Here is a 20,109-nt window from a genome sequence, read left to right on the forward strand (position 1 = left end):
GGGAGCTCAGAGGGTTGAGGTTAAGCGGTGGTGACTGCCCAAAACTGCACTGTTAGCTTTGCAGTTGAGCAGGTTCTTGATCCAACGCACATCCATACCCTGGGCTGGCTCCTGAGTCAGAAGGTTATCTTTTCCAGGCCAATCCTGGCATCAACCAGGTCCTGGCAATTTTCCCGTCAGTGCAGAAACCTCCCGCCTTTTCCCCAGGCTGTTGCCCCTGGCAGAAAGCCCACGCTTGCCATGGACGTTGGATGACCTGACCTCCAGCCTTGCTGGATACCTGAGCTTCAGGGAGAAAGACAGGAGTTCTGCTTCATTTTGCTTTTCCAACAAAACACAGTAATTTTTAAAAATAAAGCTTATATATTTTTACAATTATACAGTGAATCCAATATACAAAGAATGATAGACAATATCAGTATGTGTGGTCCCAGTGAAAGAGTTTCAAACCACCTTCAAACAACTTCAAGCTGATTCTAGATGAACTTGGTAATAACAATTCAATTCAAATACTTCCAGTTCCAAATCTAACACAGGTAGAAGCAGTTCGGTGTGAATCATAAAGGCGAAACTTAAATAGAAGAGAGGCAAAATTAGAAGAGTCTGCCTCCAATGAAGATTCATACAGTATAAAAGTCAGCCTACTCGAGGCATCTGAACTTACGCACTTTTCCCCCCACAAATCAGACACTTAAAAAAAAAGAAGGGAACAACAACTGGAAAACTGAATTTCTAACACACACACACACACACTTGAATAACACAATCTAAAAACAGGGCCAAAAACATTGAGGATTGTCCCTTCGAGGAGAGGCTGCAGCCCCACATTGCCTCCCCCCAATCAGTTACATTCACAGTCACATTTTCAGTTAACTTGATGGGTTAAATGATTCCCCTGACAAATAAGTTTCAAGTCTGATAAGGTGCAGTTTACAGATTATGATGTCACAGTGCAGTTTAGTGATTGAGACCTTCATTCCAAAGCAAAATAAAATGTTTGGCCTATGCAAAAAATCCATGGCAGAATACAGCCACAGCCAGCAAGATGATGGCGTTGATATTGACCACGCGTCTCCAGAAGGGCTCCTCCGTTGTGTCTGTTAACTTATGCTGCAGAGCTTCCTCCTCTTCTTTGCTCAGCCTGGGGCCCTTCTGCTCCAAGCCGCAGAACCAGTTGTAGGCCTTCTTGCAGCAGTTTGCCTCTTTGTCTTGGACTGCAAGGACAACATCATTGCAGGGAAGTTAGATGTAGCAGCCAAATTGCCCCTTTAATGCCCAGAACACCCTCCTAAAATGCCACCATCCAATTCTCATACATTTTATCTGTTCCGTTTCATGTTGAAACAAATGACTCTGCCAGAAAGAGCCTGGAAAGAATATTGAAGGACTACAAGAGTTAGGCAGGAAGGCAAAAGAGTTTGGAGCACAGATGGTGTTTTTGTCGTGGATTGCAGTAGAGAGCAAGGTTCTCAGGAAGGAGGGGGTGCATTCCAGGAAGGACAGAGAGACAATAGACAGCACAGCCCGGAGCAGGAGTGTGGGCAATGTAAGAGGTTTAGAATAGCCACTCCCTAGACTCTCCCAGGGTATATCCACTAGTTGCAGTAATACAGATTTAGTCTGACAAGTTTGATGTCAGGCCCAGTCCAGGAACAACAAGGAAATAGTTCATCCAAATTCAGTTCTTTAATTGCTTACACCATATAGACAGAATCTTGCCAGACTAAATCTGTATTACTCTAACCTAGTGTTGTCTCTTGTCTCTCTGCCCTTCCTGGAATGTGCCCCCTCCTTCCTGAGAACCTTGCTCTCTCCTGCAATCCACCACAGTTTTCATCCATACTTCCAAGTGAAGAAGGAATGGAGGATTCTGGGGGTGAACCATGGGCTCAAGGGATGGTATACTCAAGAAAACTTTGTATTCCTGGACCACAATCTGTGCCATCGATAGGAAGGGCTTCTGGCAAGAGATGGGCTGCACCTCACAAAGACTGGGAAGAATGTGTTTGGAAGACATCTTACTCAATTCAAGTGGCAGGCTTTAAACTAAATCTGGAGGAGGAGGGAAACCAGAACTGCAGTCAAAGCTTATGCCCAAAGGCAGTAACCCTTACAACAAAGGAGGGAGTGGTAAGAAGGAAAGGGCACCCAGGAACACACCAGAAGGTGCAGTAGGCAAACCTAAGAAGGGCAGTACTGAAGAGTCAGATTTTTTTTTTTTTTTTGTACATCAGTGCTCAGAGAATGGGGAACAAACAAGAAAAACATGAAGTCCCAGCATAGAGAGGAAATATGACATTATGGGTATTACTGAAACTTGGTGGGATGATTGGAATTGAAACATGATTGGAATACAAAATTGGAAGGACATAATTTGTTGAAAAGAAACTGGCCCAACAAAGGGAGGGGGGAAGGGTGCAAACCTCCCTCCCTGTGGACATAGAATTCTTTGCATATAATATATGTAAAGAATTTCAGCACCTGTACAGAAATTCAGGACATCAAGTGTGAAAATCTTGCCTGAAGTGTCTGAGTGAAAATCAAGGGAAAAAACCAAACAAAAATGACATTGTTGTGGGCGTGGGTGTGCACTACAGGCTGCCCAACCGAGCAGAAAATGTAGATGAAATCTTTGCAAATCAGATCACCGAGGTGTCCAGGAAACACACCACTGTGCTAAGGAGGATTTGAACTACTTGAACATCAACTGGGAATCAAACAGCACAGCAAGTGGGAGATTCTGTGGGTTCTTGCTGTGTCTTGCAAGCAACTTCATCATCCAAAGACTAGAGCAAGGAACTAGAGGATCAGCTGTATTGGGCTTCAGGCTTACTAACAGGGAAGAAATGGCTGAGTGGAAAGGAGAGAATAGTAGGAGAGAATGACCATGTCTTCTTAGAATTCACCACGTAGCAGGCAGGGAGAACCAACAGTAGCCTGGTTAGTATTCTACATTTCAGGAGAGCTGACTTCAACAATATAAGGGACAAAGTAGGAAGGATTCCATGGATGGAAATGCTGAGAGGAATTGGGAGCTTCTGAAAAGTGAATTAATTAAGGCCCAAATGCAAACAATACTAAAACTACTAAATAAATACTACATACATACATACATACATATGAAATAAATACGAAATACGAAAATACTAAAGCTCTCTGTCAAGTTAAGAAACAAAAGAGGACAAATTTTAAAGAATGGAAAGAGGGGCATATTACAAGAGCAGAATATCAGAGAATAAGTCCATAAGATGGGGAGTCAATGACAAGCAACAGGGAGAAGGTGGAACTGCCTAATTCCTACTTTGCATCTATCTTTCAAAAAGGAAAACGTAGTCCAAGGAAGTGGTGAGAGAACACCAAGGTCTTAGAGAACAGAGGAAGTGCCAGAAGACTGGAGAAGAACAAACTTCCCATCTTTAAAAAAGGAAAAAAAGGGGGATGCAGGAAACAACAGACCAAACAGCTTGGCCTCAATTTCTGGGAAAATCCTGCAAAAAATAATCAAGCAGTGAGTTTGCAGGCACTTAGGTAGGAACAAGGTGTTTACTGGAAGCCAGCATGGGTTTACTAAAAATAGGTCATGCCAGACAAATCTTACAGCCGGTTTTTTTTTGGGGGGGGGGACAAAGTGGCTAGATTTGTGGACCAAAGGAATGTGGGGATGTGATGTACTTAGACTTCAGTAAGGCATCTGATAATGCTGACCATAGCCTCTCTTTGATAAAATGGAACAGTGTGAGATGGATGGTCCCACTACTACATGGATTCACAGTTGGTTGGAAAACCATCTGCAATGCATGGTCATTAATGAATCTATGTCCACAGGGAGGGAGGTTTGCAGTGAGGTATCTCAGGGTTCTGTCCTAGCCCAGTGCTCTTCAACAATTTCATAAATGACTTAGATGAGTAGATAGAAGTGATGCCCTGCAAATTATCAGATGACACAGAGCTGGGGTCACCTCAGAAGGTAGGCTGAAGATTCAAAATGATCTAGGTAAACTTGAATACTGGGTCTTTTCAATGGAGAAGTATAAGGTTCTGCCGTTAGGTAGGAAAAAGCAGGTGCACAGGTACAAGATATGTGACACCTGGTTTGGCAGTAGTATTAGTGAGAAGGATCTGGGTGTCCTTTTAGAGCATAGATTAAGCATGAGTCAGCAGTGAGCTGCAGCTGCCAATGGAGCCAAAATGGTCTTGAGCTGCATCAACAGAGGTATAATGTTGAGATCACTGGAACTGATAGTATCCTCAGCACTGGTCACACTGAACCTGGCATACTGGGTCCAGTTCTGGTCACCACAATAAAAGAAGGATGCTGAGGAATTAGAAAGAATGCAAAGAAGAGCAGCAAAGACGATGAGGGGGTTGGAGACTTAAACCTGTGAAGACCAGTTATAGAACTGGGTATATTTAGTCTAAAGAAGAGAAGGCTAAGGGGTTATACAGTATGATAGCTGTCTTCTAAGAGTTGAAAGACCATCACAAGGAAGAAGGTGTGGATTTATTCTCCATGGCTCTTGAGGGTAGGAGAAAAACCAGTGAGTGGAAGGTTTACAGACAGGGATCCAAACATGAAATAAGCAGGAATTCCCTTGCCAGTAGAGCTATTAAACAGTGGAACTGCTGTCTCCTGGAATCAAGAGGTCTCCATCACTGGAGGTTTTCGACCAAAGGTTGGACAGCCCTTTGTCTGGGACGGTCTAAGGATTCCTGCCCTGGGCAGGGATTTGGATTAGAAGACCTCCAAAGTGCCTTCCACCCCCAGGATTTCACTGTTCTCTTTAGATCACCCACTCCAATTTCCTGCTCACTGTAGGAACCCAAATTCATACAATATCACAGATGGTGGTCTAGCTTCCATTTGAATACATCCAGTGAAAGGTAGCCCACTACTTTGCTGGGTTATTGTCCAACTTCTCTTGTTATGTTATGAGGTATGTTGTAACACCCTTTATGAATTTTTCTTTAGAATATTCACATCCTGTGGGATGGAAGGGGCCATTTAGGCCATAAAGTCCATTCCCCTGCTCCATGCAGGATCAACTAGAACATTTCTTTATTTATCAACTTGTAAGCCACCTCAGTCATGAAGTAACATCTCTGACAGATGACCATCTAGCATCTTTCTGCAGGACAATTCAGCCTCTTCCACTGGCTGACAGCTCATACAGTCAAGAAATTCCTCCTGATGTCCAGTTGTGTCAGCCCCATCAGGTAAACCAGACCAGGAATCAATTCCTAAGGTTACTTTTACCGTGACTGCTCTAATAACAGAATCTTGCAAGTCTGATTGTGCAGTACCTCCTCCCCCTTCTTATACCCATGTGAATTAGGGAGATTTGAGACACTTCTGTGAACTTTCTGCTTGTTTTGGTCTTTTGGATTTTCCCTTCATCACTTTGGTAATGGATCTCGCTTATGTCCATCAAGATCATCTTCTTGACAACTCTTGAGCTACTTGAAGACAGCTATTGCATCTCCCTTCTGTAGGCTAAACATACCCAGATCACTTAACTGTTCCTAATACGGCCTGCTTTTCAGATAGTATACCATCCTGGTAGCCCTCATATGAACCTGCTCCAATTTGCCACTGTCCTTTTTGGACTAAGATGCCTAGAACTGGGCACGAGACTCCAAATAGGGTCTAATCAAAACAGAGTGGAATGGAACAATTCCTTCCCACAATCTGAACTGTATGTGCCTGTTAATGCACCCCAAGATAGCACTGCATTACTGGCTTATGTATAACCTGTGGTTGACAAGGACATCCAGACCCCTTCACATATTACATTTGCCTACCCAATTGTAGAATTTTACATTTCTCTGTGCTAAATTCCATCTAATTAATTTCAGCCCACTGCTTAAGCCTCTCTAGGTTTTTAAAATTTCTCTCTCTTTCATCTAAAGTATTAACCATCCCTTCTAGCTTTGTGTCATCCACACATCTTTGATAAAAATGTTGAACAGCCCAAGGCCCAGAACAGAGCTCTGTGGCCCCCCATTCATCCTTTCTTCCAAGCTGAAGCAGTACCATTCATGAGCATTCTTTGGGTGCAGTCAATCATCCAACTGGCAGTCCATCTAACTGCCATATCATGTAGTCCATGTTTTACTATTTTAGGAAGGAGGATGTCATGAGGCATTGTCAAAGGCTTTGCTGAGATCTACAGTATTTGCCTGATTTACTAAGCTAATAATTCTATCAAAGAAGCCAGTAAGGTTCTCTGTCATGCTTTGTTTTCTACAAACCCAAGCTGGCTCCTGTTAATTGTAGCCTATCTATTCAAGAGCTCACAAACATACTGCTTCATTATCTGTTCAAGGATCTTGTTCAGTATAGACATTAAGTTGATAGGTCTGTAGTTTCCCCGGCCCTCTTTCTTCCCGTCTTAAGATGAGGGTGACATTCACTTTCCTGCAGTCTTCTGGGACCTCACCAGTCCTGCAGGAGTTCATTAAAGATCAAAGCATCCCAGACAGAGGACTGTCCAACCCCTTCATAGACACCTCCAGTGAAGGGGTATCCACTGGCTCTCTAGGTCTTTGACTCCACTGCTGAGGTTGCCTACTTATTTACTGTTAGGAGGTTTTCTTCTATCATTCCATGATAATCCGCTTTCCTATCACTTAAGATCATTATTTCATGTCTTGAACTGCAGGGTCATAGAGAAGTAGTCCTGATTTTCTTTGAAAGACATCTTTTTAAGCATTTGAAAAGGACTGTTATATTCTCCTTTTCTCCAGACTAGATATGTTCACCTCCTTCAGTCTCTCTTCTTATCACTTAGTTTCTAATCCCTTGATCATCTTCACTGTCCTTCTTTGAACCCTTCTCTGAACCTTCTTAATATTTAGTGTCCAGAACAGCACACAGTGCTTGAGGTAGGGTCTAACCAAGTCAGAAAAAGAAGGTTAGGGTTAGGGTCAGGGTTAGGGTTAGGGTCAGGGTCAGGGTCAGGGTCAGGGTCAGGGTCAGGGTCAGGGTCAGGGTCAGGGTTAGGGTTAGGGTTAGGGTCAGGGTCAGGGTCAGGGTTATAACTCATGATTTGAAAGCTGGCCCAAGATCACCCAGCTGGCTTCGTACCCAAGGGGGGACTAGAACTCACCATCTCCCAGGTTCTAGCCTGCTGCTTTTAACCACTACACAAAACTGGCTCAAAAAACGTATCACTCTTACCATACAGTCATTTTTTTTCTTCCTAGCATTTTTCCCACAGGTGAAGGGTCCACTTTTTTCTGGATCAACTGAATGTTGATCTGTTGGTTGAGACAGGAATTGACTGACCAGCTTGTTGCCCAAGCCTGACATCATGGGTTGAGAGAGGGTGACTGGCCCAAAGTCACCCAGCTGGCTTTCATGCCTAAGGTGGGACCAGAACACACTGTCTCCTGGTTTCTAGCCTGGAGCCTTAACCACTAGGCTAAACTGGCTCTCCTATTACCATACAGTAATATATTACTATACTATAATTTATTAGATTTCTGTTCTGTCTTTTCCCACTGAGGTCAAAGAAGCACCCATTGATATTTTATTCACAGTAGGCTGAGGGATGGCAAGGCATTTTAATGCCATCAGTTCTCCACGTCCATCCTGCAAAATCATGATTCCATAACAAATAGCTCCAAACCAGGACTGGTAACATTTTCTACATTTCTATTAAAAAAAAAAAAAAAACTCCATTCCTTTTCAAGTTTAAGAGAGGGATTTTAAGGTGCAAAAATAGCAATTCAGCCATGCTCTAAACATCTACCTCAAAATCCTTAATAATATGGAAAGAACACATATTTGAACCATTCAACCATCTTAAGTTCCATCAAAATTTCTCTTGGCATTTTTCCTGAGCATCCCACCCCTAAATTTGGTTTTACTAAAACGTGGTGGCTCTGTAATGAGTTATGATCCCTGCTAGTATCCAAATCTTGGCCAAAATTCTTCCTTTTGATATCTAGGTCAGATTATGGTCCCATGGATGGTAGGTGAGGAGTGGTCTGGTCTGACCTAGATTTGAAATAACGCAAAATCTCATGGCAAGAAATAAAATGTGACCTCACCTGGCTCTTCCTCATAGTCCTCCTCTGTTTGCACCATCTCCCCTGCATCCAGATCAACGCGTTGTTCTTTACTGTTGCGGAGAGTCCAGCAAAGGCGATAGAGCTGCTCAGATCGATGCAAGGAAACAAAGGAAACAAAGATGAAGCAGGAGCAGCTGAAATTACCTTGAACTAGGGCAAAGTCAAGATTATGCCCCACCCTTGGTTCAAAACAAAAAAGGGACTACTAGAAGTGCCCTGGAAGCTCAACTATGCCTACCCTCTTTGCACCCAAATACTTCTGGCAAAGTAACACAAACTTTATGTAACTGCTCACAGCAATATTGATCTTCCCAACAAAACTGAGCTGGCAGATGCATCCCCCGGGAAGCTCATATTTAACATAGATTCAAACTGATTTCCTCCCAACCTGCTGGCTTCCACTTGTGCTGAGCGTGAGGTGGCTCCCTCAGATCTGAGAGCCCCAAAGGTGGACATGAAGGGAAGAGCGTTTCAAAGTGGCTCTTCCTTTTATTCTCATCCATGTTGGGCATTCAAATTAGGCTCAGGGACTGAGACCTGGTGAGCCATTGTGTGTTGTTACCCAGAGATATTTGTTTATATGTTGCTAAAATCACAGAGGGCAGGACAGAGAGAAGTCGGGGTGGGGAGAATCAGGTAGAGGAGGGATGCTGCTTACATGGACATCATCGATCGGCTTGGTCAGGAAGGAGACGATCAAGATGACAGTGATGGAGACAGCAAAAAGAATGATAGCAAAATAGAGGTAGTGAACTTTACAGATGATCGCTGGGCATTCACTGGGCACGGCACAGCTGCCAGTTCCATAGGCAAATTCTACAAACATTCGAGACAGCCCAATTAACAGTCCCACGATCAGGCCCCAGAAGGCGCCCTGCAAAAGACAGCAAAAAGTGCTTAGAAAAGTGCTTGTCCTTCTCCCACTCATGTTCCTGTGATCTGATTCCGCACAACCTGGTGGTTCATTTGGGTCATGATTGTACACATATTTTAGATATGGGGCATATTAAACTTTTCAGCAACCTTCAAGGTTTGGAGAATCTTGTTTGTCTCTTGGCTGCAGCTCCAACACAGCATCCTGACTCACATGTACGCTTTAGAAAAAGCCCAGCAGGGTCCTCTATTCCTTGTAGGCCATTCGAGGAGGACAAGACGACAGGATGGATATTTATGGTCCGAAACGCATGCAGGGGGTTGCCAGCACTCACATCCTGCTTGTGAGCTTCCCACTGCCCTCTGAGAAACAAAGGCCAACACGTGACCACACCATTGGTCACAACTCCCCGTTTTTTGAAGACAGGGGGACAAGAGGCAACCCACTTCCTCCTCCGTGGAAACTGCCTGCGCGCGCGTGCTTTTAGCACATCTCCTCTGTGGATTCCTTGATTCAGCCAGAACTCTGGAATGGTCTCTAAAACCTCTGAGGTACTGTATACTGTATATAGACACTCCAGGGCTGCAAAGATAGGAAGTAAATTTGCTGCCACAGTACTTGTTCAAAAATTGCTTCTTGGGATTGTCCCACACAATGTGAGTATTGGATCCCATAGTTCTAGCTACCCATAACAGCCACACTCAACTCGGGTCTTGCAAATCAGAGGACACAGACATGGCATGGTACTAAAAGTGGTAGAAGATGCTTAAGAAAAATGGTGTCCACAGAATCCTCTCCATGGTACACAAGGAGACACAGGACTAGGTTCTACTATTGCAACAAGCAAGGCCTCATGAGGAGCTCTCAGAAATCCAGATTCCACTGTCCTACAGAGACAGATGAAATTAGTGAGTTCACCACCCCATGGGAAGGAATAGTTGCTCCCAGACAAAATGTCACAACAAGTGACACCTCTGGCAAGCGAGTTCAAAGAACACTTCTTCCAGGTCCAGATCTTCTTCATGCTCGTTAGTCAGGTACAGCAGATGGTGCACCGTGATGCGTGCATTTGTTGGCTGTCCCATTTGATTGTGATCAGAACAGAGAGCCACCAAGTCCTCGCCATAACCAAGTGAAGCTGACTGAACTTGAGCGGGTGGAATAAAAGCATCATGACTCCCCACCACATGCTAAATACATTTAAAAATTAAAAATCAAGACACAGTAACTTAAAATACACATAGCAGCCTGTTCCAACATTAAATGAAATTATCCAAATCCATTTCAGGGAAACTCAGGATCACAAAACGTTTGAGTTCAGAACATGTGCAAACCATGGAGGTGGCCCTGACTCTCAGCAACACTTTGAGTTAAGGTTGGAACTTGATTCAGGACATTTTAATTGATTAATTTTGATTATTAATAGATTTAATTTATTCTATAAACAGTTTGCAGATCTAGGACATCTAAAAATAAAGAATGTAGATTGGTTACCTGACACCTGCTTGCTTTATTTATTTATTTATTTATTTATTTATTTATTTATTTAATGCATACACCACCTCAGGCCAACTGGACTTTAGGCAGTTTGCAGTACAGTGGAACCTCGGGTTACGAACGCTTCTGTTAACGAACTTTTCGGGTTACGACCAGCTCCGGCTGCAAAATTTTGCTTCGGTTTGCGAACTCCACCTTGGGGTACGAACAGGATACGCGGCCATTTTCCCTCCCATGACACGGTCCGCGGCCATTTTCCGCCCCTGACACGTGGTCCCTGGCCATTTTTCTGCCCCTGACACGTGGTCTGTGGCCATTTTCCGCCCCTGACACGTGGTCGTAGGGAGGGGGACTCTCCCTCCAAGCAATAGCCGCCTCCCTGTCCTCCACGCCAGAATGGATTAACGGTAATTACATTGAACCTTATGGAGAAATTTGCTTCGGGTTGCGACCAATTCAGGCTGTGACCAGAGTCACGGAATGAATTAAATTCGTAACCCGAGGTACCACTGTATTTATAATAAGATAAAATAATACTAATAATGCAATAACATAAATGACGTATAAACTAAATCTTACATTGACGGATTTGGAATCAACCCCAAAAGGAAAGGCCTTTCTGGAGCAGGCCACCACTTGGAAGGCTGTAAGAGTGGGACCCTCCTTGCTTTGGAGGGTAAGCTGTGTCCCAGGAGGAGACCTGCCCTGGAGAATGCCTGCCTTGCCCTTCCTGAGAGGTGGGCAGGCAGATTTACCCAGGAGAGATGGTTTCTTGACACCCTGAGTCACCCAGGCTTGAAAGGGAGCAACTGGCATCTTGAACTGCACCCAGAAATGCACAAGTGCTAGCAGCGAGCGCAGAGGACGTGGGAGGGTCCAGGCTGACCAGTAAGCAAGTGGACGGCTGCAGCTGGAGTGTCTAGAAACATTGGCTAAGCGGTCTTCAAGGACAGGCCCACAAAGAGGGAATGGCAGTGATCTCAGTGAGGGATGACAAGGGGTGTATAAGCAACAGCCCTGACTGGGAAGCAAGCAGCCTGTCTTCCTGGTTTTCAAAGGTTGCCTGCAGGTGCTAACCCCTGAAGAGGTCTTCAGCAACTCACTTTCTCTGGGCATGTGATACAAGCAGATGATGGATTAAAAAAAGGATGATGCTTGGCAAGGTTGAGGGAAATAGAAGAGGCGAGAGTGGATATGGGGGATGGATGAGAGCCAAGGAGATCGCTAGAACGTCCCCAGAAGAGCCACAATTCTTGCTAGAGATTAGCTGAGATTTTTCCATACGGTCACCAGAACCTGACTAAAGAAGAGCTGGGGGTGGGAGGGAGGGGGCTTGCATGCACGGCTTGATTCATTTCAGGGGGGTGTCAGAGTCAAATGAAAGCCCTTTGCATGGACACCCTGTGGCCCCTGGGAGAGCTTCAACAGCAGCCAGAAGCTCTGGTGGACATGCTGCTGGATGTGGGCAGAGAGGAAGACTGGCCTGATGGTAGGAAGGACAGAAAGGAAGGTATCGCAGGGGGCATCAGACCCACCCCCCGCATGGAACTCTGGAAGTCCTTTAGAAGACCAGGGCCTGGTAGCAATTTTCCTTCTTGGGACCAACAGCAGGAAGGAAAGAAGACGCCCTCAGCCCAAAGAAGAAGAAACGCTCGGCTGCCCCTCCATTCTGGCTGGGGAATCTGGCTTAGCACCGGGACCAGGGGCCTCCCAGCAACAGATTGCTCCAGGAGCTCTCTGTTAACAAGTGGATCTGGCCAACTGATTACATCTTTCCCGCCTAATAAAGACGGCTGCAACAAAAATAATTATGTTGGCACAACCCACTGTGTTGATCACATAAGCCTTGCAACAGATAAGTAAAGCTCTTAAGTCAAAGTTAAAATGAAAGTGTCTATCAGCCAACAGGAATATCGCAGCCTGTGAGGTGGAATATCGCTGTCTTCCCGGGCTGCTCCCACTTGTTCCGTCCCTTGTGCCAGGGAAACCACCCCATGCAACTGCCTTTCCATGCCCTGGGCATGAACACTCCTCCTTTCGGGAGGGCATCGGTGCCAGGTGTTTGTTGCGTGAGGAAACCCTGGAGCTGCTGTCCATCCACGCCCAACAGCTGACAGGGATCCTCCTGCCCTACCGTCCAGCTTCCCTTTGGCTCCCTCCCAAGATTATAACACCCCCAGCTGGAGAGGCAGAGAAAGAAAGGGGCCCCACCCCAGCTGGGTTTGGCACGGGGCTGCCCCCCCCCAAGGGCCTCCTGCTTACCTGCTCATTGACTCTCTTGCAGAAGATGGCCAGGAAGAAGACGGCAGCAATGGGCGGACCCAGGTAGCTGGTGATGGACTGGATGTAGTCAAAGAGCTGCCCGCCTTGCGCGGACTGGATCACGGGCACCCAGGCGATGCTGATGGCAATCAGGCCCAAGATGAAGAGCCTGGGAGGAGAGGGAGGCCGAGAGAGAGCTTTGGAGGCCAGCTCCCTGAACCCACGAGGGGAAAACAGCTGGCCCAGGAACTAAGTTGGCAGCTTGATCTGAATCATGCTCATCACCATCTCTTTCAGGGGCGGCTGCTTTATTTACATTTACTGATATATGTATGACTGTAAATAGACGCTTTCTAAGTTTGTATGGGTTTTTTTTCCAGCTTTTTTTTCTCCTATGATTTTGTGTGTTCTTTTCTTTGTGTTTTGTATTTAGTTAACTGAAAAAAGCAAAAGTAAAAGATGGTGGCTATGGCAGTGCAACTGAAGTTTTGCCCAATTTTATGCACATTGCATTGCACCTAGAAAGCAGGTGGAGCATTGATTGCACCATGGTAGGTGCCAGCTTGACTTTTTTGTCCACATCCTGCGGACACCCCTGCTTTGTTTAAAGGTGCAAGTCAGCCTATATTTCAGTAAAGAAGAAGATCAACTGAGCCACTTGACTAGCCATCCCTCCTGCGAAGGACGAGACAGGAAAAGCGGCCTTCCTTCTCGCCAGCCTACCAAGGTGCACATTCAATTAGGCCAAATGCCCTCCAGGGGGCGCTGCAGCACTGCTGGTGCCAGGGAGCTTTCTGGCCCATGAGTGACCGTCTCAGGTCTCCGGAACCGGACTTCAGGCAGGAAGCTGTGCAAAATAACGGGGGGGGGGGGAGGTGTTGGAACTGGTGGGTTGGCCTCAGTCTGTGGTTTTCAGGTGAAGAACAGGATGCAGAGGACAGACAAAGGCCATTCATGGCCTCCAACATGGCACTAGGGGCTCCTCGGCCCACTGGACGACTTGCTTTGGTTAATGTTTTGATTTCAAAAATCTGGAAGCTTTCTTGAGCAGGGTGGTCAGAGGCCCAGAAAAGCAGAGGGTAAGCGGTCTTCCCTGCACTGCAGCCATTTTGTGAAAGTGACTACCACATGCTTCCAGAACGCCAAAGTTTGCCTAAAGGGTTTGGCAGCCCTGATCCTGGTTTCCAGTAGCCCTCTTCTGCAATTCCCCCCTTGCGAAGCCTTAATTGCTGCCGCTGCCAAGCAAGGACCCCCGTTACCTGCCGACAATCATGAGCTCCCTTTCCTTGGCTTTGGAGCGTATTTTGGTGTAGATGTCCATGGTGAAGAGGGTGCTGGCACTGTTGAAGATGGAGGTGAGGGAGCTCATCAGAGAGGCCAACATCACAGAGAGCATCAGGCCTCGCAATCCTGAAAGACAAGCAAGGGGGACCAGATGGGGTGTGAATAGGCAAAGTTTGGTGTCCTCAACACTCCTTGAGGGTTACAGCCAAGGCTGGTTGGCTGCATGCCCCAACAGACGAGGACTCAACTGTCCTGGCCTAGTCCCAAACACGGGAGCGCAGCTGAAAAAAGGCTGTGTGATCAGGCTCACGATTCCTATCGTTCCTAGAAGAAGCACTTCCTGCATGCTCTAAAGCGACCTTTTCCTGCTTAATAAAAAAAAGCTACCACTCATCGTAATCACTTTAGGATCAATTTAGGATTCACACACGCACACACTCCCATCTCTTATGGCAGGACTGTGGGCAGAAGGCACCCCAGAAGAGGGCATGTTTCTGAGAGAAGGGTCAGCTGCTCTCTCTCCCCCCTCTCTCCCCAAAGAGGCCTTACACAACTGCACAGCCTTTGGGATACTCTATCCTGGGTGTATTCCTTAGCCACGATTCAGTTCCAGGGCCCAAATAACCCACCACAGGGCTCATCTCACCATCAGGCATGAGCTTCACCACCATTGTTGGATAGGCGACATTTGTGCAGCCAACCTCTGTCCCACAAGTAGCCTGGCACACAGAGGGAACGACACATGCCACTTCATCTGCGAGAAAGAGAAACCATGGGCCTCGTGAGGGAGCTGAGCGAGAGAGATGTGGCTTCCTCTCTCCCCTCTGCCTCCTGGGCAGACCAGCTCTCACCTTTGTAGAGAATGCGGCTGATCATGCCCGGCATCACCATCAAAAACATGGGCAGCAACTTCAAGTAGCCGCACAAGATGCATCCAGCCTTGACGTGGGACATGTTTTTCCCCGAGAGGCACCGCTGAACAATTACCTGCCCGAGAGAGACACAAATGAACAGAGCGCCGTGATGGGTTGGGACAAGGGCCACCTTCGGAACGGGCCCCTGGAAATGGCTTCTGCTCTGTGCAATGGTTCTCCAGAAAGAGCCAGCTGGATTTGGGGGAACAGGCTATCCTTTAGCAGTGCCCTCCAGGATGGATCAGGCATCACCTGGGTGAAGTGGGGGCTTTCCTTACTGTTACGGCAAGCTTGGTTTGCTTCCATGAGTTATGTGGAAGATCTTGGGTCTACAGGCCCACCTCCCCAGTGCAGTGGCACATCTGCTGGTTGGTGCAGCTCTTTGCCCAAGATACACAGGCTAGATTCACATGACACACTGAGCCACAAACTAGTCAAGTAGAGTTTTAACTTGTGGTTGTATCAGGCAGCCTGTGGAGTTACCTTATGGTTCAGTGTATCCTGAAAATCAGCTTCATTCCCTAAGCCACAGTTCAGTTAACTTAGGGCCATGGAGTAAGTTGTCTAAATGTCTGGATAATCCAGCCAGGGAAGTAAGACTTGGGACTGGTGACATCCTTCCAGCTCACATACAGTGAACCAGAATCAGAGACCCTCTTCCCAGCAGAAAGCCACCCTCAGCTTTGGAAGCCCACGTTCAGAAACCAGGGACTAGGTCACCCGTCTGGGCCCAAGAGTTCAGTTCTTAGCTAATGATCTAGTTCCTACAGCCAAAGCACTGTGTCTTTAGGGCTCAAAGCATGAGATCAGGACAATCCCACCGAGAAGAGGCTGGGTGTGGGAAACATAAAAAATACCAAGCACATTGTTACACTACCTGGTCAGTGCACCAATACCACAAGGCCAGAATGCTCAAGCCAAAGATGAGTCCAGGCCAAGGGAGGTCACCGTCCACTGGGTCCCGAAAAATCTGGAAGGCATCTGGACGGGGAGTGTAGCATTTTTCAGGGATGGTCACGTTTCCATAGGAGATCTTGGATGGGATTGCTTTCATGTACTTCTCCAACAATCCTTCGTATCCTCCGATTTCGTTAAATGCTGGGAAAGGTTGTACAATCCATCAGGACAAAGCAAGTCCATGACAAAGCTGAGGAGTTTACCTCCTCACGCAAACCCACATGGTTAGGCAGACATCAACTTAGGCACAATTGTTTTAAAGGCACAATTGGACCATTTCCTAGAACATCCCTTCCTTGGAACCTGACCTGTTCTGGCCACATCTGGGTCTGGCAGTTAGGGAGCGTCAGCTTCACTTTAAAAAGAAGGCCCCCAATCCTTATGCTGTGGGCGGGGGGGGACTCAGTTTGTGTGTTCAGCTGAACGTGCATGGCGGTGTTCATACAACATGCTTACTTTGCGATTAAATGAATCCATTTCCTCAGTCCACACAATCTACTGAACCATACGCTGACCACACAGGCTGGATTCCCACAGCATACTAAGCCACAATTTTTTAAAATTTGTAATCAGCCTGTATTGTTTGCTTATTAGATTTACAAACGCAAGGGAAAAAGAAGAAAAATAGGAGATGTGAATTTTACAAGTGCTGTAAAATTAACTTTAAAAATCAAAACGATATTCAATTATTTTCACTATTTCAACAAAGCAGCCGAAAAATGATGCAACTAATGATCATGGATTCTCACCTCAGACTCAACAAATCCCAGCACAACACAGATAACCTCAAGGAGCAACTGGAAGTAACTGACACAGAAAAAGGCTGACAGCCACCACCAAGAACACTTCCCTAAGACAAGCTGAGAAGAAGAAAACAAAACTCCAGACCAAACTGCTCAAGCTAAACCCCAGAAGCAGAGAGGCTCCTGAACCCAAATGGGTAGTCAAGGTGTCCGGCCACCCACTGTCCACCGCAGAACACAATATCCTCCAGCAAGGCCTCAACTGTAACACGGACGATGCTAATCAGTTAGAATTCTCTGCAGTCTTAGCAGCAGCGTCAAAACCACAGGGCTTGCCACAGAGACCCAAGAAAACATAAGGCAGACAATCATACCAGAGACCAGAAGAACACAGAATCAGAACCAACTCAATAGCCTAAGGAAGGACCAAACTGTCACCGTCCTCCCAGCAGACTAGGGCTGAAGCATGGTTGTCATGGACAGAACACAATACAGGGAGAAAGCCGAAGAATTACTGGAGGACCAAGAAACCTACATCCCAGGAAACACCAACCCACATCGATGATCCCACACCCTGTGCTGTGGGATGACTTCTCCCAGTGGTCTCATGTATATGTTAGACCCAGCCCACCATACTTAGTGCTGTCTAAATTCCCAGAGTCTTCCTCAAGGAGCTGCCACCCAGATGAGGGAATGGGCATGTTCTTCGGCACCCCGGAGGGCAGGACCAGAAACAAGAGGCTGAAGCTACAGGGAAGCTGATTCAGGTTAGATACGAGGAAGAATTTCCTACAGGGAGGAGCTGTCAACCAGCTGAGTGGGCTGCCTCGAGAAGTGGGGCACTGAGGGTCTTCAGAGTGAGGCAGGACCACCATTTGTCTCAAATGCTTTAGCAGATCCTGCAGAGAGCAGGGGGTTGGACTAGGTGATCACTGAGGTCCCTTCCAACTGTATTTGTACTTTGCCCTGAGAAGAAGACCTCCCTCTGACACAAGGGCGAAGGGCACCAGGAGAGAAGTTTCAGTTCGCCAGGACAGCCTCCTCTTCGCAGCTGCACCTTGAATATGCCAGGCACCTCATGCCTAGGCGGATCTGGGTTCTGTCCGGCCTTCTTGAAAGCAATTCCTGGAAAACCTAGAATCAACCTGGCATGAAAGGCGAAAGTCTTTCAGGAGTCCCTGAATGTCTCACCTTAATTCCAGCCACAGGACACCTGGGACACATGGGGCAAGGTGCATTAAGTGCTCGTTTTGAACTCTGGCTTACCAAAGATGGTCAGAATGATGGATCCCACCAACATGATGAAGGTTTGTAGTGTGTCTGTGTAGATCACAGCGGCAAGTCCTCCTGCCAGGCAGAGTGGGGGAAACACAATGCTGGGGTAAGGGGAGGGTGGCGGCCCAGGGCCAAGCCCATCCCCCCACAAACCCCCTTGGGCTTCTGCTGGGGCGCCACCCACGCAGGGAGATGGGCAGGGTGCCAGCGGGAAGGCTTGCCAGGTGCCAAGGGACCCGAAAGGGTGGGTGCTGAGCCTGATTCAGCAGGTGACGTCAGGGCTGGGAGGCTCACCTGCAAAGAGAACTCACCTGTGATGGTGTAAAGGGCAGTAATAGTCAGCAGTATGATGATGGCCACGTAAATGTTCAGTCCCATAGCAATTTGGATAAATATGGCTCCAGAAAATATATCTGCCTATGGTGGAAAGGAAGAATTGGCACATTAAGCCAGAGCATCAGAGATGTTTGGCAAAGCAGCTGTGCCAACTGGCAGCAGCCTCTGGAAGATGCAAGAGGGAAGGGCGGTGGTGCCCAAGGACTTGGCAGGGGGCTGAGCACAAGGGGCTTCTTGTTGTGCGAAGACAGGGGGCTGCGTGGACCTGGTCCCAGGGGTGCCCCACTGGAGCCGTAGGGGAGGAGTGGCGCAGAAGGAGGCGGGAGGAGCCGCGGCTGCCACCTCATCACCTCCTCCTCTGGGGCTCCTGGGTCAGCCATCTCCGCTGCCACCAGGCTCTGCTCCCTAGAATCCCAGAGGGCAAGGGCAGGCTATAACGTTAGAGGTCATCTAGTCCAACCCCTGCCCCAAAGAGGAGTCACCACTGCAGTCTTTCTGATTTAATTAGTCAGACTTAACAGGGGCGCGAGGAGGGCTACATCATGCGGGGCCCTGGAGGATCACCACAGGCTTCTCTCTTCCTCCTCTCCTCAGCTCAGGGACTCAGGCCAGCTACTGCAGTGGGTGGGGATGAAGAAGTGGCTGCGCCCTCCCCTCCTTTTACCTGCCAGCCCTCAACTCTGCAGCGGGGGGTTGGTACCTGGGCACTCTCCTCACTGGGGCCCCTCTAGGAGGTTGGTCTCCGCACTCAGCACCCGGGCTGCCTCCATCTTTCAGTCTGACTCATCCCGTGCCAAAGAGATAATTGCAGGTATGCAGTAAAAGGCGCGGCTTCTTGAAGGTGCCACTTACGGGAACAGCCAGCATCCCCACGCTGGATGCAAAGCACTCTCCCAACACCGGCACCTCCCTCGTAGCCTAATGCAACCTGCTGGGGTAGGGCTGACCCAGATCCCCAAGACACAGACTGGGTCTCAGACTCGGAACTGGCTGCGTTATTTTGCAAAAAGGTGGCGGGTGCCCACTCCAAGAAAGCCTGTGCTCTAATGGCACCGTTTGCACGGAGGGCGGCACTCTTTCCGCTGCCTTGGCCCTGCCTGTCCTGGCAAGAGATGGCCTGCCTCTGCCCGCCACCCGAGGAGGCGGCCCACAGCCAAAGGGCTCCACGGCTGCTCCCTTCGGATTGGGACTGCCTGCTTTTCCAAGGAGGACCATCCACTTCTCTCCCACCCCCAGCACGTCCCCTGCCTCCAGTGGGCCTGGGGGAAGGGGTGCCGTTCCCATCCCATTACAGTTTAATCAGTAACCCTGATGAGGATCATTTATTGCCAGCTGGTGAGAGAAGGCAGCAGGCTTTGGGTTAATGTGTGCAATTATCTCCTGCCCGTTGCTCACAAGGGCAGAGTCGCATCGCATCGCAGCTGCAAAAAACGGCTCATAGAGTCTGGTGAGAGAGAGAGAGAAAGGGAGCCCCACCGTGCCCCCTCCCTTGGGTTCACCAGCTCTGGCTCCCTGCTCCCCAGGCCTTCTCGCAGCCCCACCCCACTAAAAAGAAGGGCTCACAGGAAGGCGTCCGTTTTGAAAACAGAGTCAGGCAAGCACTTGTTTGGGAGCTGAAGGAGAAGGAGTTCCCTATGGATCGGGCCCCTCAGGGGTCCCTGGGAAGATGGGGACGGGTGGGGGTGGGCCTGGCTTAGGAGACCAGATGCTGCGATCCAGGGGCAGGCGGGAGAACACCCAGCCCTTCTGGTGGGAAGGTCCCCCCAGTCACTTGGCCTGTCCTACAGCTACCAAGCCATTGGGAGGGCCCCAAGAGACTTCTCTAACTGACCCCCTCCACTCCTGAAGCTCCCCCATCCCCTGAGGGTGGAGGGGTGCAGTGTGCCTGGGCCAG

General features: G+C 48.0%; 1 protein-coding gene across 1 annotated transcript in view; it reads right to left on the reverse strand.

Annotated features, from left to right (window-relative positions):
* Positions 1-341: 341 nt before the first annotated feature.
* LOC103053705 (sodium/glucose cotransporter 1-like) overlaps positions 342-20,109 on the reverse strand; it is a 32,863-nt gene continuing 13,095 nt past the window's right edge. Inside the window, exons 6-15 of the mRNA XM_007435732.4 lie at positions 18,191-18,296; positions 17,871-17,951; positions 15,782-16,002; positions 14,842-14,977; positions 14,637-14,744; positions 13,966-14,116; positions 12,707-12,875; positions 8,732-8,947; positions 8,053-8,155; positions 342-1,214 (exon numbers count right to left, since the gene is read on the reverse strand). Of these exons, the coding sequence (XP_007435794.1) occupies positions 1,003-1,214; positions 8,053-8,155; positions 8,732-8,947; positions 12,707-12,875; positions 13,966-14,116; positions 14,637-14,744; positions 14,842-14,977; positions 15,782-16,002; positions 17,871-17,951; positions 18,191-18,296 (1,503 nt within the window). The 3' untranslated portion in view covers positions 342-1,002. The remainder of the gene's footprint in view (positions 1,215-8,052; positions 8,156-8,731; positions 8,948-12,706; positions 12,876-13,965; positions 14,117-14,636; positions 14,745-14,841; positions 14,978-15,781; positions 16,003-17,870; positions 17,952-18,190; positions 18,297-20,109) is intronic.

Source organism: Python bivittatus, unplaced genomic scaffold (genome assembly GCF_059951505.1).
Source record: "Python bivittatus isolate LINGU-HERP-01145 unplaced genomic scaffold, Pbiv_v1 ctg000390_np1212, whole genome shotgun sequence".
NCBI lineage: Eukaryota > Metazoa > Chordata > Lepidosauria > Squamata > Pythonidae > Python > Python bivittatus.